Source organism: Phycodurus eques, chromosome 8 (assembly GCF_024500275.1).
Source record: "Phycodurus eques isolate BA_2022a chromosome 8, UOR_Pequ_1.1, whole genome shotgun sequence".
Lineage (NCBI taxonomy): Eukaryota > Metazoa > Chordata > Actinopteri > Syngnathiformes > Syngnathidae > Phycodurus > Phycodurus eques.
Genome location: NC_084532.1, coordinates 10235941 through 10260963, shown reverse-complemented (window position 1 = coordinate 10260963; position 25023 = coordinate 10235941). Strand labels below are relative to the sequence as shown.

The window sequence follows — 25023 nt, the reverse complement described above, 5'->3', positions numbered from 1 at the left end:
GAGTTCACCCAACCAGCCTACAAATGCTTTGTGGACTTGGAGAAGGTGTTTAACTGTGTCCCTTGGGGGGAGGGGGGTCCTGTGGGGGGATACCGGAATCCTTGATAAGGGCTGTTCGGTCTCTGTATAACCGGTCAGTTTCCAGTGAAGGTTGGACTCTGCCAAAGCTGCCCTTTGTCGCTTCTGTTCATTATCTATGGACAGAATTTCTAGGTGCAGCCAAGGTGTTGAGGGGGTCCAGTTTGGTGGCCTCACCGTTGCGTCTCTGCTTTTTGGTTCTTTTGGCTTCATCAAGCCGTGATCTCCAACTCTCACTTGAGCGGTTCTTAGTCGAGGGCCAAGGAGCTGGGATAAAAATCAGAGTCAGAATAGGGTGGATTGCCCTCTCCGGGTCAAGGAAGAGATCCCGCCCCAAGTGGAGGAGTTCATGTATGTTAGGGTCTTGTTAATGAGTGAAGGAAGAATGGAGAGGGAGATCAACAGGCGGATTGTTGCAGCCTCTGTAGTGATGGAGACTCTGTATCGGTCGGTCGTGGTGAACAAGGAGCTCAGAAGAAAGGCAAAACTCTTGGGTTACCAGTCCATCTATGTTCCTACTTTCAACTATGGTCACGAGCTGTGGGTTGTGACCGAAAGAACAAGCTCACTGAAACAAGTGGCTGAAATGAGTTTCCTCCGCAGGGTGTCTGGGCTCTCCCTTAGAGATAGGGTAAAAGAAAGGCAAAACCCTTGGGTTACCAGTCCATCTATGTTCCTACTTTCACCTATGGTCACGAGCTGTGGGTTGTGACCGAAAGAACAAGGTCACTGAAACAAGTGGCTGAAATGAGTTTCCTCCGCAGGGTGTCTGGGCTCTCCCTTAAAGATAGGGTAAGAAGCTTGGTCATCCGGGAGGGGCTCAGACTCGAGCCGCTGTTCTTCCGCATCGAGGGGAGCCAGATGAGGTGCCTCAGGCATCTGATTAGGATTACCCCTGGATGCCTCCCTGATGAGGTGTTCCGAGCACGTCCCATTGGAAAGATGCCCCGGGGACAACCCAGGACACGCTGGAGAGAATACCTCTCCCGGCTGACCTGGGAGCGTCTGGCGGGGCAGATGGAAGTCTGGGCTTCTCTGCTTAAGATGCTGCCCCTGTGACCCAACTCCGGTTAAGCAGAAGAAAATGGATGGATGGATTCACAGTCAGAATGGATAAGAATAATTTGTTTCCTTCCATGTATCCTTAATCTCATTTTACATCTTATTATCCATCCATTCATTCTCAATACCGTTTATCCTGTTCAGGGTCGCGAGGTGCTGGAGCCTATCCCAGCCAACTTAGGGTGGAAGACGGACTATGCCCTGAACTGGTCACCGATCAGTCACAGGGCATGTATTATTATCCCTTAAGGGAAAATTCAACACACTCTTGGCTGTATTTGTCTTGCACAGCACACAGAACCAGATCACATACACAATTGTGTCCAGTGCTACACCTCTTAAGGTGCCTCAATTATTTCCTTTTATTAATTCAGGTATTCTTCAGGCATGGGCAGTGTAAGGGGTGCAGGGTAGGGGAGGGATTGGGGAATGTTTTGTGGTTGGTGCAGTGGTGACAATTGAATATTGACTGTCCCTGTATATAGAATTTTCAATTGGCATTGATGTGGAGGGCCCAAAATTCCTGGCAGCGGCCTGTCTTCCGGTTTTCTTGTGCCTTACTTTTTTTAACAGTTTTCCTACCCGACAGGTTTACCACCACGTTTCACGCTCATGCTTGCCAACCAGGAGGTGACTGAGGGCAACAGTGTGTTTCTGCGCTGTGAACTTAACAAACCTGCCCACTCTGTCGAGTGGAGGAGAGGAGGGCTGGTGTTGAGGCAAGGAAACAAGTACCAGATGAGGAAGAAGGATTTGCAGCTGGAGATGACTATTGGCGAAATCACTCTCGAAGACGCTGGTGATTACACTTGCATTTGTGATGAAGAAAGTACTACAGCTCGGCTCGCAGTGAATGGTCAGTATACAGGAGTTCACGAAATAAATAAATAAACATTAAAGCTAATCTGGTTAAACCTATTGCCTCCAATTTTGGGCAATGTTTTCTCTTGTGAGCACCTATTACGTAGTAACCTGTGAATATTCTCATTCATCCAGGTCATTTTATTCTCAGGGCATTGAATCGATTTCAACTGGACTGTTCTATTTGTCTTAGAAGACATTTCGCCTTTCATCCGAGCAGGCTTCATCAGTTCATGCAACAAGGCTTAGTTAGGATGCACAAGAGAGTGTTTGGATGGAAGACTCAACTATTTATGCTCCAACTAAGAGGCATGCCCCACACCATATATGGAATCTTTATTTTGGAATGCACAAAAGGGAGAGAAGCAGTGCAAGCCTTCACCAAGCACATTAACTCAGTAGACAATAACATCAAGTTTACACATGAGGATGTCAAAGACAATAAGGACTCACACCACCCTCTGGAACACAAATTGTGCGTTAATCCGAATCCTACAACCTAGAGCTGATAACGTTCCAACCAGTCCACAGGGCAAAGAGAAAGCGCACAGAGATGTGAGGGAGGCCCTCCAAACCTGTGGTTACCACAGCTGGTCATTTGTGAAAAGTGTATCCAATTCCAGAAGGAGCAGGAGCAAGGTGGATGAGACAGAAAAGCGTGACAGACACAACAATATTGTCATTCCGTATGTATCAAGTCTGTCTGTGAAACTCAGAAGAATTTTCAACCAACACAACATTCCGATATGCTTCAAACCTGGTTACACTCTAAGACAAAGGCTGGTACACTCCAAAGACCGGACACAACACATTCAGAAAAGCAATCTGATGTAAGCGGTCAAGTGCAGTGAGGAATGCACAGATACATACAGTACATTGGGGAAACCAAGCAACCACTGAGCAGACGCATGGCACAACACAGACGGGCAAACACCTCAGGTCCAGACTCAGCTCTCCAGCTGCACCTCCAAGAGAAACAGCACTCTTTTGACGACAAAAACGTGCATATTCTGGACAGGGAAGACAGATGGTTTGAAAGAGGGGAGCGAGAGGTCATATACACAAAGCCGGAAAAACCATCACTGAACACTGAAGGGGCTTACGACATCACCTCATCATCTCCTACTTACAATGCCATCCCTTTGTCCATTCCAAAGAAACTCAATAATTCTGCCTCCAACAAACAGCACGGCCTCCTTGATCATTAGGTAACTCCACAACCAATTTACAACTGAATGGAATATCAATGAGCGAGTTTCCACCCAACAACTCTGGTGGACTGACAATGCCTCACGGCCAGGCGGCTTAACGGCTCCCCCCTTTTTTGCATTCCAAAAGAAAGATTCCATATGTGGTGTGGTGCAGGCTTCTAAGCTGGAGTATAAATAGTTAAGTCTTCCACACAAACACTGGCTAGTGCATCCTCACTAAGCTTTGTTGCATGAACTGATGAAGCCTGCTTCGATGAGAGGCGAAACGTCTTCTAAGACAAAAAGAACAGTCCAGTTGTGAGCAAGTCAATCCACTGAAAATTAGCTACTAACCCACTCTATATGGAACATGCACTCCAAATTCGTGATTGACAGCCCATAGTTCTAGCTGAATTAATCCATTCTTTATCTCAAGACTTTTAGGATAATTATAGGCGTCCAAATTTGTGGGAAAAGTTTGGGCACTGGCTATTTTTGTTCGAGCATGGCAGAAGTGCAAATGTCTATACGGCATGCTTAGATGAGTTTGGTGCAGAAAAACTTAACCAGGGCCTCTCATCCAACACTCTGATACAATCAGGTAGAAACATAGCTACAAGGTGGCAAATAACTCCCTATTTTCTTTAATTTTTACATCATGTTGTTGAAATAGCCTAGTGTCCAAATGCTTTTTTTCCCCCAGTAAAGTGGATGATGTGATTTAGTGACACTCAAATAACATCTTTACTTTGATAGAACACACAAAATTCAACATCAATTCAACCCCCCAAAAAGACTAAGCTGAGTGATACCGATTGTTACTCAGAATATGTATACAGTAGTGTTACCTTTGGTAAAAATATCAATACTTCTTGTTTTTAGAACGACCTGTCAAATTCCTCCGTGAACTGTGTAATCTTGAAGTGCTTGAGGGCAACGGAGTAATGCTTTGCTGCCAGCTCTCCAAAGCAGATCTCAGTGCTCAGTGGATAAAGGGAGATGAAGTGCTGACCGATGGTGACAGGTACCAGCTCAAGCAGAGAGGCTCCACACTGGAACTGCTCATCAGAAAGAGTCAGCCTGAAGACAGTGGTGTTTACAGCTGCATTTGCGAAGACATTAAAAGTACTGCCACAGTTATAATAACTGGTGAGAGACACTGCACCTATGGGAACACAATTTTACATGTATTTAAAGATAAAGATAATTGCATGAACTTACTGGCCACAGCACTAGCTGCATCAACAATGCTGCCTTTTCAAAGATATGTGGCACAATCTTGACTTTTGAAAGATGTATTATTAATTAAACAATATGTTTATTCTTAATGGTTGTAGTGGTGTAAAAGTGTACTGCATCACACTGAGAGCTGTTTATAATATTTTTGTTATTTTATTCAGCGTTAGTAGAGTTATACGTGAGCTGAGTTTGGCCAAGACGTGGGTACAACCTGGACTCCAGCCAATTACAGGCCACATACAGACCTTAAGATAAGATAAGATCTTTTACGCCTACCTAAACTAATATGCAAGTTTTTGGAATGTGGGAGGAAGCTGGAGAAAACCCCCATAAGCACAGATAGAAAATGCAAACTCCACACAGTAAGGCCAGAGCTGAGATTTGTACACAGAAGAGAAGAAGATTATAGGCTCTCAATGTGATGCAGCAGCAATTAAGAGCATTTTTCATTGGGGAATTGAGTCTCATTAGTTCGTAAAAGCGTATTTACTGTTGTGGTTAAGTGGTGTTGTGTTATGGTTAAGTGTACATTCATCACAGTAATGTCCCCCTTCAGCAATTCCAGTGACATTCAAGCAAAAGTTGAAGGACCAAGAAACAGTGGAGGAGAGCAGTGTGACGCTCCATTGTGAGCTCTCCAAACCAGGAATCCCAGTTGAGTGGCGAAAGGATGCTCAGCTCCTGAGGGAGGGAGCCAAATATCAAATGAAGCAAGAAGGCAGGGTGTGTGAGGTGCTGATCAAAAATCTAACTCTCAAGGATGCTGGCGAATACAATTGCTCTGTTGGTACAGCTGTGACTTCAGCTGATATCAAAGTAAGAGGTAGGCTTCATTTATGTCCATACAAGTTACCTATGAGCACAAGTCACAGTTTACTTGGTTAATGTATGTGAAAACAGCCAAGAATTAGAAATGCTGTTTCACCCACTTAATTAATAGTAGAAATCATCCACAATTATTAGTCACACAGCTGGTCAATAGTAAGTGTAATGTGAGGTATATCTGCACCATCTACAGCAGTGATACCCAACCAGTGTGCCGTGGCACAATAATCTGCCATGAGCAATCTTCGGGTGTGCCCTGAGAAATTATCAAATTTTACTTGACTGCTCCAAAAATTATTCATTTACAAGAAATAGTGTATCTTTGTTCCTCTATTCATGCCAGTGAGGCATAGCGACAGACGGACAAATAAATGCTCTTCTATTAGATGGCAGGAAGTATATACAGTAATTACTGTGTATCAGTAGATTGTGACATTTTTGTTTGTTGGTGTGCTGTGAGATTTTCCAATTGTAAAATATGTGCCTTCGCTCCATAAAGGTTGGAACTCACTGATCTACAGTACAGTAAAAAGATCTATCACAAGAGCTTAATCAAAAGAACATCCATCCATCCATTTTCTGAGCCGCTTATCCTCACAAGGGTCACGGGAGTGCTGGAGCCTATCCCAGCTATCAACGGGCAGGAGGCGGGGTACATATAAACAGGGCACATATAAACAAACAACCATTTGCACTCACATTCACACCTACGGGCAATTTAGAGTCTTCAATTAACCTAACATGCATGTTTTTGGGATGTGGGAGGAAACCGGAGTGCCCGGAGGAAACCCACGCAGGCACGGGGAGAACATGCAAATTCCACACAGGCGGGGCGAACTGTGAGGCTGACACTCTAACCTGTCGTACACCGTGCCGCTCAAAACAACATACAGATAATAATTATAATAAAAGATACTATTGCTCATTTTGATTAGCACTGTCAGAACTTTAACTTACGTAAGTTAAAATGAGCATAAGATCTCACTTCCATACCAACATTGCCCAGCCAACTAGTGATGAAAGCTATTCATAATTAATCTTAATGAAAGAAAAATACAATCGACAGATATAGCAGTATTACAAATATGACACTGACATCAAATATGACAAGTTCCAAAAGTAAAAAAAAAAAAAAATACATATATATATATATATATATATATATATATATATATATATATATATATATATATATATATATATATATGTGTGTGTGTGTGTTTGTGTGTGTGTGTGTGTATGTATATAAGTATTTCATCACACAGATCTTAATAACTAACTTTTTTGTTGGCCTTTTTTGCTATACGGGCAGAATATTAGAAACAGTTCCCAGTATGATACAGTCCAGTTCTACACAATGACAAACTGCAACCACAATCATCAAGATAACGTTGAATCCCCGTCAATACTATATTGTAACCTTTTAAGAACTTCTAATAGCTGTCATGTATTGGATCCTATTACATCGTGTGTACCTAGTCTAGTTTGTGTAGAAAATACTTTGAAAATTGTTTGATGTTTTGTTATTCTCCAGCCCTTCCTATTACATTTAAGCAAGAAGTTCAGAATTTGGAAGTGAAGGAAGGTGGCAGTGGTGTGTTCTGCTGTGAGTTGTCCAAACCTGGAGCTCCCGTGGACTGGAGGAAAGGAAGAGTGATCCTGAAGCCCGGTTACAAATATGAAATGAAACAGGAGGGAAATTTCACCAAACTGTTCCTCAACAATGTAGAAGAGAGTGATGCGGGGAAGTACACTTGTAAAACTAAAGACAGCCAATCCACTGCTGAGCTCACAGTGAAAGGTGAGTGATCTCACATTTACTATAATACAACCAGGTGCCCCGTCCAGATGTTCACAATAAGATGTACAAATATTTCCAGCACCTCCCATCACATTCAAAACCAAGTTAAAGAACCTGCAAGTGGAGGAGGAGAACAACGTAACGTTGACATGCGAATTGTCCAAGCCCGGCCTTTCTGTTGAATGGAGGAAAGGCCAGGAGCTTCTGAAGAATAATTTCAAGTATCAGCTAAGAAATCGAAACAGCATGCTGGAGCTGACCATCAAAAACACTCAGCTGGAGGACAGTGGAATCTACAGCTGTATCTATGGCGATGCCAAGACCGTAGCCAACATCACTGTTACACGTGAGCCATGATTGCTATGTGTAAGCATGTGTGTAGAGAAATATTACTAATTTTCTCTGTCTCACATCCACAGCTATCCCCCTCACCTTTAAGATGGGTCTAAAGAACCAGGAGGCCGCTGAGGGAGGCAACGTGACTCTGCGATGTGAACTGTCCAGGACTGGGGTATCTGTACAGTGGTGGAAGGGAGAGGACCAGGTCTATCAGGGTGGGAGGTATCAGATGACTCTCAAGGAGAACAAAGCTGAGATGAGTATCAGAAACATCCAGCCTGAGGATGTTGGGGAGTACAGTTGTGTTTTTGGCGAGCAGAAGACGACAGCTGAAGTGAATGTGAGAGGTATAATAAAAACATGCACCATGTTTTTTCCTGCAAAATCTGTTCTTACAATAATTTAGTTGGATTTGGTACCAAATGTAGTGAACTGAAATTATTATCAATGAACTGCGTTTTTGGCACAGAGCTTGCACACACACGCTGGTGATCCGGTTGCTTATTTGAGAAAGCTTTTAAATGTTATGGCCTGAACAGATTGTCTTTGAAATTATGGAAGAATATACCATGTAACTCTTTCAAAAGTAACAACTTAATTTATCTTTTTTTCCTGATGCTAGCGGCGGCATCAGTGTTCTTTGAGAAGGAACTGGACAGCCAAGCGGTGATGGAGGGCAAATCTGTGCTGCTGTCGTGTGAAGTTTCCAGTACGAATGTCCCTGTCACTTGGAAGAAGGACAATGCTGTAATTGAAGAAGGGGGACGCTTAATTATTACAAAAAAAGGACCTACGCATATGCTTGAGATCAAGCAGCTGCACCTGGAGGATGCAGGCGATTACTGTTGCATCACCAGGGGCAAGAAGACCACCGCCAAGTTGATTGTGAGAGGTATGTGGAAACACAAGAATCCCTTCCCATCGTTATCATTATTGTAAATATCTCCCACTCCATCACTACGAAAGTATTTTTCTCTGTCTTTCTCCTCCACAGAGCGAGTGCGAATTGTTACAGAGCTTAAGGACATTACTGTGGCTGCGGGGGAGGACGCCGTGTTTGTGTGCGAACTTAGTCACGCCCATGTGAATGAGGGTGTGTGGTGGCTGGGCTCCAGTCAACTGCAGAAAAACGAAATGAACCAGATGACATGCCAGGGTCGCCAACACCGACTTGTCCTCACCATGACAACACCTGAGGAGACGGGCATTGTGGCATTTGCGGTCGGGGAGGAAAGGACATCAGCGAGTCTTTTAGTGGTGCCCAAGCCCAAAGGTGAGGAGAGGCATATCTATTAAGTCCTGTTGTGATGATTTTTTTAAGCTAAAGATATGTTTTAATGTTCAGTTTTATTTGAGGAGAAGCCTCAAGATGTTCTAATCTTGGAAGGAGAGATTGCTACTTTGTCCTGCACAACCACTGACTTCACCACCACTGTTACCTGGAGGCGCAACCATATTCCTCTCAGAAACTGTGATAAATTTGAGATACGCAAGGAGGGAAAAGTGAACTTACTGCTCATCCATGCTGTAGATCCCCTTGACGCTGGAGTTTACTCCTGCGATACAGGCGATGCGCAGGCCAGTGCCAAGCTTAGTGTGAAAGGTATTATCGGAAGTGACGTGGCATTACAAAGTGAAGGTGTGTCCATTTCTGTCATTTATCTTTTCTTCTCCAGAGCTCCCCCCATTCTTCCAGGAAGAGTTGCAAAGTGTTGAGACTGAAGAGGGGAGCTCGGCCGTCCTGTACTGTGAGCTTTCTAAACCCGGGCTGCTGGTACAATGGAAGAAGAACAGATTGCCACTGAGCGTTGGCAGGAAGTATGAGATGAAGCAAGATGGTTGCTTCCTCCAGCTTCACATCAAGGAGCTTAAACTTGAGGACAGTGGCAGCTACATGTGTCAAGCAGGAAATGCAGAAACTACTGCAACTGTTACTGTCAAAGGTAAGGTCGAATGCAAACTTGATCAAGCACATACAGTACACTAAATAGACAAAAGTACAGTACTTCCCAAAACTATTTGATTTGATTCATGTCCGAGCTCTGTGTGGGCAAGCAATAGTATTTTTGGACAGGTGCACATCTTAGAACTGAAAAGAGGCTTCCATAAACTCTTCCCAAAAAGTTATAGCATCGAACTGTCCATTTGTATTGGTTTGCTGAAGAGTTTGCATTTTCTCCTGTGCTTGTGTGGGTTTTCTCTGAGTACTCCAACTTCTTTCCACATTCCAACTACTGTATATGCCTGACATTATGGTATGTGAATTGAAGATTTTAAACTGTCCATACGTGTGATTGTGAGTGTGAAGGGTTGTTTGCCTATATAGTGTATGCCCTGCGATTGGCTCGTGACCAGTCCGGGGGTACCCCGTTTCTTACCAAAAGTCAGTTGAGATGGGCTCCAGCTCATTCGTGACCCTAATGAGGACAAGCATTGTCCAAATGGATTGATGGATGGATGGGTTCAGTTTTGTTTTCATGACATCAACATTTTGGACTTTGGCTATCCCTTATTTCCCAGAGCTACCACCATTCTTCAAGAAAGATTTACGAAATGTGTGGATGGAGGAGGGAGGCTCAGTTTCCTTGAGCTGTGAGCTGTCCAAACCTGGTGTGTCTGTGCAATGGAAGAAGAACAGACTGCCTCTGAGGGCCAATAGGAAGTATGAAATGAAAGAAGCTGGCTGCCTCCTTCAGCTTAGCATTGTGGGCCTCAAACCTGAAGACAGTGGCAGATACTCGTGTCATGTAGGAAGTGTAGAATCAATTGCTACTTTGACAGTGAAAGGTAGGTACAGTGTCTCCTTCAATTTTCTGCTCAGGGCTTCTCTCACCCTTGAATCAAATCTTTCCTAGAACTTCCGCCATTTTTCAAAGAAAACTTACAGAATGTAACAGCTGAGGAGGGCAGTGTTGCCTCCCTCTGCTGTAAGGTATCGAAGACAGATACTGCAATACAATGGAAGAAGAACAAGATGCCATTAAGAGCCGGTGACAAGTATGAGATGAAGCAGGATGGCTGCCTCCTCCAGCTTAAAATCAAGGAGCTGAAACCTGAGGACAGTGGAAGTTACACATGTCAAGCAGGAAGTACAGAAACTGCTGCAACGGTGTCAGTAAAAGGTACTGTTCTTGTATCTTTGAAACATGACTGCCTTTTTTGCTCTCGAAATGATACAGTTATATTGGATATCAATAATTGTCCAAACAGGACTCTTTTCTGACATTTTTGTGGGCCATATTAATCACGTGCTATGATTAATTTCCCCAGAGTTGCCACCATTCTTTGTTACAAACTTACAAAGTATTGAGGTGGAGGAGGAAGGTTCAATCTCCCTGTCCTGTGAGCTGTCCAAACCTGGAGCGACAGTTCAATGGAAGAAGAACAAACTGCCTCTGAGGGCCAATAGGAAATATGAGATGAAACAAGATGGCTGCCTCCTTCAGCTCAATATCAGTGATCTCAAACCTGAGGACGGTGGTAGCTACACATGTCAAGCAGGAAGTTCAGAGACCTCTGCAACTGTAGCCGTGAGAGGTATTTACATTTTGTCAATGTACATTTAGAAGTTGAATTTAAAAAACTCATAATAATGAAGGCAAATGCACATCAAAATACTTAATGCACAGCATGCATGTATATTAGGTGGAAAAGTCATTCTATTCTATTGTAAGCTTAAAATGTACAGTATAACTATTGTTCTAAATCAGGGATGTCAAACTCAAATTCACGGTGGGCCAAAATGAAAAATTGGAACAACGCCGCAGGCCAAACTCAATATTGAATGAAAAAGCACTGTGACGTGCATGGTTTAAAGTTTATCATATGACAAAAAACTTACATTTTGCTAAAATACTGAATCTGGAATAAACAAATGTAATATTATAAACATGAGAAATCAAATTTGTGATAAAGACATCAGTGGTATGTGATTGTTGTTTTGTATTTAAATAGATAACATTAGGCGGCACGGTGGACGACTGGTTAGAGCGTCAGCCTCACAGTTCTGAGGTGCGGGGTTCAATCCCCGTCCCCGCCTGTGTGGAGTTTGCATGTTCTCCCCGTGCCTGCGTGGGTTTTCTCCGGGCACTCCGGTTTCCACCCACATCCCAAAAACATGCATTAATTGGAGACTCTAAATTGCCCGTAGGCATGACTGTGAGTGCGAAAGGTTGTTTGTTCCTATGTGCCCTGCGATTGGCTGGCAACCAGTTCAGGGTGGACCCTGCCTCCTGCCCGATGACACTTGGGATAGGCTCCAGCACTCCTGCGACCCTAGTGAGGAGAAGTGGCTCAGAAAATGGATGGATGGATAGATAATATTAATTCTTCTGTCTCTCCATCTTCTATTTATCTATCTCCAACTACCTTTCTTTTTTATGTAAATCTTTTTTCAAAGGCCAACAACAAAATAACCCACAAAAAATAAGAATGTCCTTCAATAAAAATCCAAACTATTACGTCCCTGCCTAGGAGTTGATAAAGGGCATATTAAAAAAAACAATTCAATTAGGCGGCACGGTGGACGACTGGTTAGCACAGCTGCCTCACAGTTCTGAGGACCGGAGTTCAAATCCTGTCACTGCCTGTGTGAAGTCTGCATGTTCTCCCCGTGCCTGCGTAGGTTTTCTCCGGGTACTCCGGTTTACTTCCACATCCCAAAAACATGCATGCTAGGTTAATTGACAACTCTAAATTTCCCGTAGGTGTGAATGTGTGCGTGAATGGTTGTTTGTTTATATGTGCCGTGGCGACCAGTTCAGGGTGTACCCCGCCTCTCACCCAGAGATAGCTGGGATAGGCTCCATCAGCCCGCGACCCTTGTGAGGATAAGCGGAACGGAAGATTTATGAATTATGTTATATTCTTTGTTACAGCCATGTTGCTCCGCACACGACAAACAGGTCTGTCTTTTACTTTTGTGAACAGATAATCTGCCTCCCACCTGTCTTGGAAGTTAAGTGTTTTCCGTCTTTTGTTTGGCCATTTTTGGGAAGGGGAAGTGTAAATTTGCTCGAGGAGACTGGTAGCATAGTTGCTAACGACTGCAACAGAAAGGGAAGGTGTGCTCGCCGGTCAAGACTGATGGCCCAACACACTAGAAAAGGATTCTTGGATTTGTAATATTAGTGGCGCATGTGCTATATACTGGCGGGCCAGCTCTAATACACATTTGATATGGTCTTGCGGGCCAAATATAATTACATCATGGGCCAAATTTGGCCCCGGGCCTGAGTTTGACATATATGTTCTAAATAGATCCCAAACATCTAATGATGTTTGATCAATGGTTTTCCCAATAGAGCTCCCGTTATTCTTCAAAGAACAATTGGAAAGTGTGGAGACAGAGGAGGGAGGTTCAGTCTCCCTGCACTGTGAGCTGTCCAAACCTGGAGTCCCAGTGCAATGGAAGAAGAACAGGTTACCTCTGAAGGCTAACAGGAAGTTTGAGATGAAACAAGAAGGCTCCCTCCTGCTACTCAACATCAGTGATCTCAAGCCTGATGATAGTGGTTGCTACACATGTCAAACAGGCAGTGCAGAAACCATTGCAACTGTGTCTGTAAGAGGTGTGTCTACTTGAAGAAAGTATTTCACTTTAATGCTGCTTTGCATGCTGAGTGAAAGGCATCGCTTCGGGTCCACCCTTTCCTGTCAGTTTTGAAGCATTACCCTAATTGTTTATAACTCTATTCTACAAATTCTTCTCCAGAGCACCCGGTTTCATTCAAAGCTGACTTGCAAAGTATGGAGGCAGAGGAAGGAGATTCAGCCATCCTGTGCTGTGAGCTGTCTAAAGCTGGAGTGGCAGTGCAATGGAAGAGGAACCGGCTGCCTCTGAGGGCCAACAGGAAGTATGAGATAAAACAAGATAGCTGCTTCCTGCAACTCAACATTAAGGAGCTCAAACTTGAGGACAGTGGTAGTTACTCATGTCAAGCTGGAAGTTCGGAGACTGTGGCAACTTTGTCAGTAAAAGGTGTGTGTACATAGAGTCGGGGTGTCTCAATCAAACTTCGTCACCTAATCCCATTGGTCATCTTCGCTTGTCCTCTCTTTTTGTCAAATTCCCCCAGAGCTCCCTCCGTTATTTGTGACAGACCTACAAAATATAGAGGTAGATGAGGGAGGTTCAATTTCTCTGTGCTGTGAGCTGTCTAAACCGGCAGTGCCAGTGCAATGGACGAAGAACAGGCTGCCTCTGAGGGCCAACAGGAAGTATGAGATGAAGCAAGATGGCTGCCTTCAGCAGCTTAACATCAAGGGGCTCAAGCCTGAGGACAGTGGTAGCTACACATGTCAAGCAGGAAGTGCAGAAACCATAGCAACTGTTTCTGTAAAAGGTTAGTGTACTGTATATTATACAAATTATGTGCTACCCCTCCAAAATGTCATTGCCTGAAATGTACGGCAATGACTGCTGTTAAGATGCCCATTTTTCTGCGGTGAGAAATCAGGGCCAGTAAGGGCTTCTCTGCTGGCCTAAATACTATCAGAAGCACTCGCCTATATTTACAATCTATCCATCCATCCATTTTCCGTTCTGCTTATCCTGACTTCGGTCGCGGGCGTGCTGGAGCCTATCCCATGGGCAAGAGGCGGGGTATTCCCTGAACTGGTCGCCAACCAATCGCAGAATTTACAACCTAAATTCTAATATTTACTCCATGGAGTATTAATTAATTCCTAACAGTCTATTTTCCAGTTTGGTTTGTTTCTCTTGGCTGCCCTGCTTCCAGTACATGTGGATTTATCGTATTTTGTCCAATCAGATTTCAGCCTCTATATGCTGCCATGTCAATCTAATCTGCCAAAGGCCTTCAGAATCTGAAGTGGTGGTTAATGTATCTTAAACTATGGGACTTTCTTTAACCAATCACATTTCAAATTCATCCTCACAGGGTCACTGCACTGGCCCTAGATGATATCACCATTTTACCGTTCTCTGATTGGTTGGTCAGCAAATCTTGTCACAGCCAACTTCGATGAGTAAAATATTTGATTAGCCTGTAGTGATCTGCACACATTAATACATATAATAATTTGCATCTCCAGTGTGTATGATAATATTTTTTGTTTTTGTGTTTCGGTGGTTCTCAAACCTTTTATACGAAGTACCACCTAAAAAAATATTTAGCTCTCCAAGTACCACCATAATGGCAACATTAACACACGTACATTCAAAAAAATAGAGAGGCCGAGGTTTTAGTGATTAAAAGGACATTTGCTGTACTTAGGTTAAATACAAATGAACTGTACTTAAAAAAAGTACCGTACTTTGAAGTAAAAATTGTATTGTGCATGAAAAGTAAAAGAACTTACAGTACACTACTGGATTTTGAAAAAAAAAAAATGTTTTAAATAAGCTGTTTCATAGCTACAAGCTTCATTCTGTTTGATTGTACACTATTTTGTGTTTTAAATTGTTATACGGTACATTTTAATTGTATTACCACTAGAAAGAATGTAACACACTTTGAGAATCTCTGTTTAGATAAGTATTGATCCAACTCAACAACTACTCCAGATGATGTATGTGGCACAGCTGTGTGCTGTTATATCGTGTGTTGTGTTGTATGTGCCATGCGACTGACTGGCGACCAGTTCAGGGTGTAGTCCGCCTTTCGCCCAAAGACAGCAGGGATGGGCTCAAGCGCCCCGCGACCCTGAACAGGATAAGCGGTGTTGAGAATGGATGGATGGTTTCTATAACTGCAACATAACAGTGGTGGTATTAAGAGACAGATTAAGCCGAGTAAGCCAACTAAAGGCCCAAGTACCAAATGCACGTGCCCGCCACTGCCGTCTTGAAGCCTTAACCATTTAGATGATACAATAAATTATTTTCAAAAATCTTTACAGACCTCCTTCTGCTGTTCAAGAAAAAGCTACATAGTATAGACGCAGAGGAAGGAGCTACAGCTGTCCTGTCTTGCGAGCTGTCAAAACCTACAGTGTCAGTGCAGTGGAAGAAGAACGCACTGCCTTTAAAAGCTAGCAGGAAATATGAAATGACACAGGATGGCTGCTTCCTCCAGCTTCACATAAAGGAGCTCCATCCTGAGGACAGTGGCAGCTACACATGCCAAGCAGGAAGTACAGAGACCACTGCAACTGTGTCTATAAAAGGTGTGCGCATCAACCTACTGAATTCGAGGACATAGTTTGTATTATGGGTGTTTTTTAATTTTTATTTTACGACATGAATCTACACACAGCTTCTACATTAGGTAGACTAGCATGCCATGTGCCCTTACAGATATTAATATTGTTTGTGATGCAAACATTGTACTGTATTGGCTCTCAATTGATTGCGCAGGTGAGTGTTATTTAAAAAGACAAGTAATGACTTCACTTCTTTGCCTAATGCATTCTAGAACTGCCTTGCTTTTTCAAGAAAGAATTACAAAACACAGAAAGTGAGGAAGGAGGTACAGTCATCTTGTGCTGTGAACTGTCCACACTCGGAGTGTCAGTACAATGGAAAAAAGACAGAATACCACTGAGAGCAAATAGGAAGTACGAAATGAAGCAGGATGGCAGTTTGGTGCAACTTCACATTAAGGAACTAAATCCAGAAGACTGTGGAAATTACTCATGTCGAGCAGGAAGTGCAGAGACTACTGTCATGGTGTCGCTAAAAGGTTGGTACATCTAGTGTATATACCTAAATGTACAGCAACAAGATATAGTATACTTTTGACCCTGAAATCTTTCGCCTCCCCTTTAAACTCCCCCCTCTAGCACCTAAGACTACTTTACCAAAGGAAGATCCTCCCATGATACTACCGGGAACACAGACTACCGTTTCCAAACCTGACAACGTGAATCTCCCTGATGCTCATCCAGTTCCTCTAGAGCCTAAGAAGAGGACAATGCGAAAAGCATCAATAACAGCTTTAGAACAAGATGTAAAGGCCATGTATAACATAAAACAGCCCGTCCAGTCTTTTCAAAGAGAAACTAAAGACCAAAAAGAGATCAAGACTGAAAAACCTATAGAGACAGGCTTTGACAATGCTCATGATTTAAAGCTGTTCAAGGATAATACAAAGAAAGAGTTAGAGATTTACAAAAGACCAACAATCTTAGTTGAGAAGGAGCACGTGATTGAAAAAATTGATATGGAGAAGACACAACCAGCAGAGCGACAAACTGAGGCAGAGCTGAGTCACCCAGGCATGATTCTTGGAGACTAGGAGTCTTGCTGAACAGAACCAACTATTTAAATCTCTGGAAACTGATCCAAAGCAAAAAGTGAAACTTAGTGAAAATGACAGCGAAGTTAAAAGAATAGACGACCATCCAGAGACAACACTGTGGAAAAAAGTAGAGGAGGAGAAAAATGTAATAAAACCATTAGCAATGTCCAATGGGAGCAAAATAACATTGGAACAAGAAGCAAAGTCAACTAATAAGGATGGTGAAGTAGGGAAGCCAGAAGAGGATGTAAAACCAGGTGTGAGGTCAAAAGGAAAAGTAGCAGGAGGTAGAGAGCCCACTGAATGTGTTAGAAAAGAAACCGAGGAGCTCATCGCACACCCATCAAACTCTACAGTCAATGATTATAAGGAAGGGAATAAACAGAGAAACGACGTGAAACAACTCGTGACCACAGAGAGCGTAGAGGAGCAACTGATACAAGTGCCATCTGTAAATCAACTGGAGAGCCATTCTGTAAAAAGAAAAGAACTGCCTCAAGGTATAAAGATTAAAATAATTCCTCCAAAGCCACCTGTGAGGTCAAAATGCAAAACAAAGACAGGAATGGAAAAACAACTGTCAAGAGACACTGAGACAGATCAAGACGAACAAATGGTGACATCATCCAGAGATCAGCTACTAAAACAGACAGCAAGGTCTTTGAAAGAAGAGGAACCAAGGCTTGAGCAAAACCAGTCAATACCAGCAGACACTGATCTGGTTGTGCCCAAACAAGTGATCAAACATCCAGTAAAACCCATGAGAAAAGAACCGGAAGTGGACAAAAATATAGCTGCTGGCTCAATGGGAAGGAATGATGAACAGCAAGAAGTACAAATGACAGAAGACATACCTCTCCTCTACATCTCTGAAGATGAAACTTTCTCAGAAGCTTTGACCGAGATCCCAGCCAACCATAGTATAATTCAACCTGATGGCTTTCTTGATGAAGCGTCAAGCCAACCCTACAGCCCGCCTAGCATTCTGGTTCTCCAGAAGACAGTTCAGGATGCTTCACCAGAGATTCACATCAGTGCTGAAGATGAATCACAAATGCAAGAGGCTACTGTCAAGATGCAGACTCCATTCAAAGGCCATGAAACTGACAAAGATATGCGGCCAGTCTTGAAAGAGGTCTTTAAGAACCAGTGTGCAGATATTGATGGTACCATCAGTTTAGTGTGTGCTGTAGAAGGACACTATGAGAGCGTGCGCTGGCTTAAAGATGGTCAACCTATCAGGAGTGATCAACAACATTGTATTGAGGCAACAGAAGGTGGCCTATGCTCTCTTGTAATCACTGAATTGACCCTGAGTGACAGTGGCATCTACACATGTGAGGTGGTCAGTAAATTTGGCGTTACGTCCTACAATGGAAATGTAACAGTGGTTCCGCCCCAACATCCTGCTCAGATAGTCTGCAGGCCTGTGCACCCACCGCTTGCCGCAATTACTCCACTGCAGTTGGCTCCACTGAGCCCTGAGGAAAAAACACCGATTCAATATCAGGTCGCAACTTCAGAGACTGATGCTGATAACTATGTGGAGAATGTGGATGTTTCTTTGTGGGAGGCCTACAACCTGACAGAGCAGCACAGTCAGATGAGCCTACAAGAGAGAAGGGCATCGTCTCTCATCGCCACCAGCTCCGGTGAGTAGCACATGCAATTTATTCTCAACATATTTTCAGTTTTGTTGATTGGGACCTCTTGCCTTAACAGTGTCAAGTCCATCTGATTATGACACTGCACCAGATGTGATGGAACCTGTAGAAATTAAGACACCTCCACCAAGGTAATGGAGCAGAAGTTTCATTTTATTCTCATTATGACAACTTATTTGTTTCATGAATATTATCAAAGGGGGGTTCCTGAAGCAACAGACCAAATGCCTCCAAAAGACTTGGATCAACACTTCCCTGATCCCTGCCTTCTTAAGAACTTATTAAAAGTCAAAGGTCAGCAATGATATAATTTGTTCTTTCCAGGTTTCTATCAGGTATATTGATGCTATTGTGTGCTTCTTATTCATAGGCACCCAAGAAGGCCAAATGAGGACATCCTCTCCTAAACACCATAGGGCCCACACACCTTTAGCTAGCACTGTCTCTGGATCAGAATCTGAAGGGGAAGAAGATCAACGCGAGGTTCGTGCTTTTGACTGGAGAAACTGCAATTTCCACTGAAATTGAAAGCGAAAGTCTTGTTGCTGAGCAAAACACCCCAAAAATACTTACACATTGAAAATTTAAGTTAGGCCATCATAGCAGTCCCCAGATACCAAGCAAAATACCACCTTGGGGTTGTAAGTGGCATAGTGGTAATCAGAGCGCTCAATTAGTTGCTTATTAAGTGCTATAATATTCCAGTGATGCTATGGCTCTTCCTTGAGGGGAAAAATGCAATAATTTGGAAACAATACATAAGGCCTGGGCGGCACGGTGGACGACTGGTTAGAGCATCTGCCTCACAGTTCTGAGGAGCGGGGTTCAATCCCCGGTCCCGCCTGTGTGGAGTTTGCATGTTCTCCCCGTGCCTGCGTGGGTTTTTTCCGGGCACTCCGGTTTCCTCCCACTTCCCAAAAACATGCATTAATTGCGGACTCTAAATTGCCCGTAGGTGTGAATGTGAGTGCGAATGGTTATTTGTTTGTATGTGCTTCCTGCTCCCCGGGGCGCGCCGCCGTGGTCGTCGCCCTTCTCGCCCTTGGGCTGCGTGGGGTCCCCGGCTAACTAGGTGCTCATGGTGGGTGTCAGCGCCTCCCGCCTCGGTCGGCCCCGCCTTCTGGCCCTGTTCTGGTCACTGGGCTACGGTTGGTTTGGGGGTGCTGGCACATCTGTGCTGGTTTCTGGTCAAGTCGCCCCCAACACCCTCTGCCTGCTCTCTGGCCCACAATGCCTTTCTCCCATGGATTTTTAACATGTGCACATTATACTGTTAACCTCTTTAACATATAGTTGCCTTTTAATTCCCTTAGATATTTGAAATGTATGTGGCTCGAGCAGACTGCAACCCCAACAGTGGAAGCAAAGACAGTTTTCTACTGAAGGAGGGTCAGTATGTAGAGGTTCTAGACTCTGTCCATCCAGATAAATGGCTTGTGAGAACCAAACCCACCAAAACCAACCCTGCTCGACAGGGATGGGTGTGCCCAGCCTACCTGGAAAAGAAGAGAAAGGTGGGATGTTCATTTTAACTGTGAAATAATCAGTTAAGGAAGTGTGTTGGAAGTAAATGCAGCACTTTTCTTCTTTATATAATTTTTTTTTGTTTTTTTTTGACAGGAGGCCTTCACACAATTGCGGGCACCTCAAAAGGATCTTGATGGAATTGGTTCCACAGGAGAAGAGTATAGGAGGGCTTTAAGGTCTGTTATAACAAAGCACTGTTATAATTTTCCATTATATAATTGTTTCATTATTACCTACTTTTCTGTCACTCTGATGACTCAAAATACATTTTCCTTGCAACTTATTTTCTTTAGCCAACTGATTCAAGGGCTGATTGATGGTGAAGAGGAGTTTGTGAAGGAGATGGGGATGTTTATTTCTCATCCGTTAAATTACTTGGACTCAAGTCGCCATGTCCCTATCAACATCCTCAACCAGAAAAATATTATTTTCAGAAATATAAAGGACATTGTCCTTCTTCACGAGAAGTAAATACGCAATACACAGTGTCCACATGTATATACAGAACACTCACCTGAAATATTAGACAAAAAGAGTATAATACAAACAGCAGACTATAATTTTCTACAGTTAGCTTAAGCCTTATGTTGACATTATGTGCTGCGCTTTTAGGTCTATTCTCCCTGGGTTAAGGGAGTGTACTACAGATGATGATGTCGCCATGCATCTGGTCCATCACTTTGAGGACCTTGAAAAGTATGTTCACTACATGCTGGGACAACCGCAAGCAGAGGCTTGCATTGCTGATAAAACTACCCAACAATATCTCAAAGTGCGCCCCATCAACATGATTCTGTAACTGAGTATGATGAACAACAATGTCATTTTTAAGAACACCCCTTGCCATATTACAGGAGTTACCAGGATCTGGTAGACCTGAGGCTCCTGTTATAGATACCCCGACCTTCCTCCAAAGACCAGTTGAAAGGATTCAGACATATCAAGCTTTACTGAAGGTCAATGCGGAATATTTTACGACCTCTTTCTTCCAAATATTGCTATTAATTGGCCGCAGTGTGTCACCTGGGTCGTGAATGAATGTTCTATCTGCAGGAATTAATTAAGAACAAGGCCAAAAGCGGCCAGAGCTGCTATCTGTTGGAGGATGCCTTCTCCCTTGTGTCGTGTTTACCTTGGAGGTCTGACAACCTGCACCAGGTCTCCCTCATTGAGAACTACCCCGCCCCTTTGACCTCCCTGGGTGAGCCTGTGCGGCAGGTCAGTGCAGGTTTCAGCACCATCCCAAAATGTTATCTCTAAAAAGTAAGTAAATGTCACGAGTTACAAACATGCTGGTTTTCAATTTTTCTCCAAGGGAACCTTCACAGTGTGGGATGAAACTCCAGAAACAAAAAAGACGGCTCGAGGGCACCAGAGACAAGTCTTTCTATTCAAAGAATGCATTGTCCTATGCAAACTGAAAAGAGATGCCAGTAAGAACTGTGATACTTACACCTTCAAGAATAAAATGAAGGTAATGAAGTTTCTATTGTGGTGCTATCGGTGGTCACGTGTTGACATGCAAATCTGTGTTGACTTTTTGACTCTGCCAACCCTAGCTGAATGATGTAGAGCTAAAGGAAACACTGGGAGGTGATGAGAAGACTTGGGAGCTGTGGCATGAGCACAGGGGCTCGGTGCGGACATATATACTACAGGGCCGCTCACCACTGGTAAAACTTTCCTGGCTGAAGGACATGAAGGAGCTGCAGCAACGATCCATCCTGCCCACTAACAGTAGGCCTTTCATGAATACAGCAGTTCTAATGCAAATCGCTATTTGCTGTATTTTTCGACATCAATGTTGTTTTTCCCTGCTACGTTTGTGTCTGTCAATCAATTAGACCCCCCTGTGTTTCAATCACGGCTGTCGCACTGCACAACGAAGATTGGACATACCATCAAAATGAGCTGCAAGGTTACAGGGTTGCCTAAGCCAGTAATCACTTGGTTCAAAGGTCAGAATTTAAAATACAATTTCAAAAAAGGGACTCACACTGCATTGGTTTTACACAAATCGGATTTCTTCTTCTCAGATGGCCTTGTGTTGGAGGATGACCCTCGGCACATCATCACAGCAGACAGGTCAGGCACGTGCAGTCTGATCTTGGACAGCTTGACTGCAGAAGACTCTGGACAATATATGTGTTACGCTACCAGCAGCATGGGCAGCGCTGGCACTCTGACTACTGTTGTAGTGCAGGGTGAGTCTCCTGAGAGATCACATTTACATATCAGACTGTCATTCTGAGTGAATTTCATAATTTCAACATACCAACATTTTATTTACTATTAAAGATGCCTCCCTCTTAGCTCCACCCAGGTTTGTTAGTCGGCTGGAAAGCACTTGTCTGATCGAGAGTGAGGACATTCAGTTTACTTGCTCCGCTCTCACAACCCCTTTGCCCAGAATAAGGTCAGTGTGCAATATTTCCAATACTGTACACTCACTGGTGATGACATTAATTAATAATTTAATACAGTAAAAAAGCATGAGTAAATAATTACTTTTCTGTTACAAGGCTATAACGATAATGTGGACCAACATGTTGTGGTTTCCCATTTTTGAACAATGAAAGTTTTACACACTTATTTGGTAATTTAATCTTAAAAGGATGCCTAAACAATTGTTTTAACCAGAGCTTGACAGGCAACACCCACCAACCCGCAAAATGCGAGTGTATTTCCCACCACTGCCATTAGCCAGTTTGGCTGGTTGAATTTTATATGTAAATATTTAATTTGAGTTTTTTTTTTTTTTTTCCCAAACGGAATCTGCATAACAAACCAATTTCAATGTGAAACTACGACACTAAAACTTCCATGAGCACTGAAGAGAAAACCTGATGAGATGATGGAAGAGGAGATGAAAAAGAAAATAATTTCATGAAAAGTCTCTTTTATACGGCTACAAACTACAACCAAAATACACTTTTTTTTAATACGTGTTCGTTATGATCATGTAATGTGATCATTATTATTCTTTTAATATTCAAAATGTCTGTTTGTGAAAGCAGAATTCTGACAGATCTTTTGAATTGGAGCTTAATTAATGAACTAAACTCCTCCTTTGCTTCTGCAGGTGGATGAAGGATGGCAAAGAGTTGACTGACAAGCGAAAATATTCAGTCGTGAACGACCCTCGAAGTGGAATATTGTCTCTTACAGTTATCAGTGCAACAGATGCAGACATTGGACTGTATGAGTGTGAGGTACGATGCTCTTGTTTGTACAACGTCCCTAAACCACAGAATGTGAAATATTTGGTTTTACTTCAGCTTTCAAATGAGTTTGGTTGTGTCAAGTGCAAGGCCGGACTGTGCCCCTCCTACGTGGCCCCAAATGACTCCGACAGTGCCCAGGCGCATGACTTACCTCCTAAAGGTAGGACAGGTCAAGCTATACAAGGTAATTATGCGATGCAGAACATAGCGGCCACTGGGGGTCTTTTGATAGGGACACATTTTAGTTTCTTCATCATGTATGTAAGAAGGAAGTCAGCACATGCCATCGTTCACAACAGTCCATGTCTGTTCCCATCTTATAATGCCACTTGACAGTCCACTGGGGCACTTCATCCATTGTGTCATGTTTATTGCATTTTGAGACATTACTTACTTTTCCTTTTATCCATTCTACATCCTTACACCTCAAGTTGTTTAATCTCGCATCGCAGTTGCTGGTTTACCAGGCTGTAGAAGAATACCTACAAGAACCAAACGTGGATGAGATAAAAGTGCTCACCTATATTCGTCTTTCCCACTGCTAATGGTTTCATTTTCTGTGAATTATTGTCAAGGCTCCATGGGAGGAGAAATTGCAGTACACTGAGAGCACACTGGCATCACATAAATATCTAGTTGTAGTCCACGCTTAACCGTTGTTGAATATACTGTAAATGCTAACCAAAAAAAAAATTTAAAATCTAACTGTACTTGTCTAAATATCCGCCATTTCCTTAAACTAGTAGGAACTAGTAGCTACAAAATAAAAGCAATACATTTGTTTTGTGGGATTTCTCGAATGATGGCTCCACAAAGGATGCAGATTTAAACTTTTTCTCCACTAGATGGAGTCATCTGAACTACCGAGCCATTAATTATTATCCTTCTCACTGGCCACAACAATACATACATTCAGGATATCCAATAGAAGTGCTGCATTTAAATAGATTACAAACGGGCATTACGTATATAATTTACAACAACAGAAATGCAAGAGAGGCAAAATATGAAAAATAGTTCTCGGTTGTACACCTGCAATCGTGTTAAAATGTTAAATTAATTCCTCTCTGAGAGTGTTGCTTGTGTTAACTGAACATTATTATCTTTGTTTAGGCATAATGTTTGATACACCATGTATCGGATCTCTTTTTTTACACTGTGCAGCTGCACCTAATGTTGTGGTTGGTGAGTTTTAATACGATTAAGTGCTTTAAGTACGTTGTTTCAATACAAAACTAGCGTTAGTATTTGACCCTTTCATTTTCTATAACCTTCATGTTTTCCATCTTCCCTCTGCTAGTCCAAAAGCAGGAGGTTTCTAATGCGGGCCGCTCCATGTAAGTCATCATCGTCATGATCACATATAACCGCTCAGTGTTCCCCTTTTCCCCCGATCGTCAACGCATGCCCAGCTAACTCTTCACCACCACAAATACAAGATGGCCATGTGCTGGGCAGATGTTCTCATACAGGAGTGGGCACATGCCCATATCTTCTTCATGTGGTGGGTACCGTACTATAGTTTCACTAAAGCCTGAAGCCAGCAGGTAAGAGACTCATTATATCTGTTCTCTCTTTCTCGGATAATGTACGTTTTACTCATATCTATTGTGCAATCAATACATTCATTAACCAAATGGTATTTTCCATTTTTCTAGATGCAGACTCGGAAGGTTGGTCCTCTGCCTTTGTGAAGAAATGGCTGCAAACGGATTTCACTCCCTCCTCTATTGCAAAGACGTTTTTTCCACCCATTCATGAACAGTGAGTATAACATTTCCAAGATATTTTATTTCCTTTAACCTTTGATTTTTTTTTTTTTTTAAACAAAATTGGAATACTTTCTTGACTGAGAGAGGCTAAGAGAAATGCAGCTGCTTAAAATGAGGTGAGCACTGTCCATGTTGAACACCCACCTAAGTGAGCAATCGTGGTTTCTCACCCATTAAATGGCCAGAACATACACTATGAACAATCTGCCAGATATTCACTTGTGAACTTAAACCACTA

The 25023-nt window shown here is 42.9% G+C and overlaps 1 protein-coding gene across 1 annotated transcript in view; it reads left to right on the top strand.

The window, feature by feature from the left end:
- Positions 1–25023, top strand: part of obscna (obscurin, cytoskeletal calmodulin and titin-interacting RhoGEF a) — a 48140-nt gene that overhangs the window by 14044 nt on the left and 9073 nt on the right. Inside the window, 37 exon segments of the mRNA XM_061682970.1 lie at positions 1730–1996; positions 4074–4340; positions 4987–5253; positions 6790–7056; positions 7136–7402; positions 7476–7742; positions 8018–8287; positions 8390–8668; positions 8741–8998; positions 9072–9338; positions 9916–10182; positions 10251–10517; positions 10666–10932; positions 13109–13375; positions 13473–13739; positions 15259–15525; positions 15774–16040; positions 16141–16601; positions 16603–18250; positions 18321–18393; positions 18462–18556; positions 18633–18745; positions 19576–19776; positions 19883–19965; positions 20083–20256; positions 20402–20561; positions 20644–20745; positions 20843–21007; positions 21105–21263; positions 21349–21526; positions 21634–21747; positions 21826–21993; positions 22103–22205; positions 22872–23001; positions 23068–23173; positions 24672–24777; positions 24872–24901. Of these exon segments, the coding sequence (XP_061538954.1) occupies positions 1730–1996; positions 4074–4340; positions 4987–5253; positions 6790–7056; positions 7136–7402; positions 7476–7742; positions 8018–8287; positions 8390–8668; positions 8741–8998; positions 9072–9338; positions 9916–10182; positions 10251–10517; positions 10666–10932; positions 13109–13375; positions 13473–13739; positions 15259–15525; positions 15774–16040; positions 16141–16601; positions 16603–18250; positions 18321–18393; positions 18462–18556; positions 18633–18745; positions 19576–19776; positions 19883–19965; positions 20083–20256; positions 20402–20561; positions 20644–20745; positions 20843–21007; positions 21105–21263; positions 21349–21526; positions 21634–21747; positions 21826–21993; positions 22103–22205; positions 22872–23001; positions 23068–23173; positions 24672–24777; positions 24872–24901 (8914 nt within the window).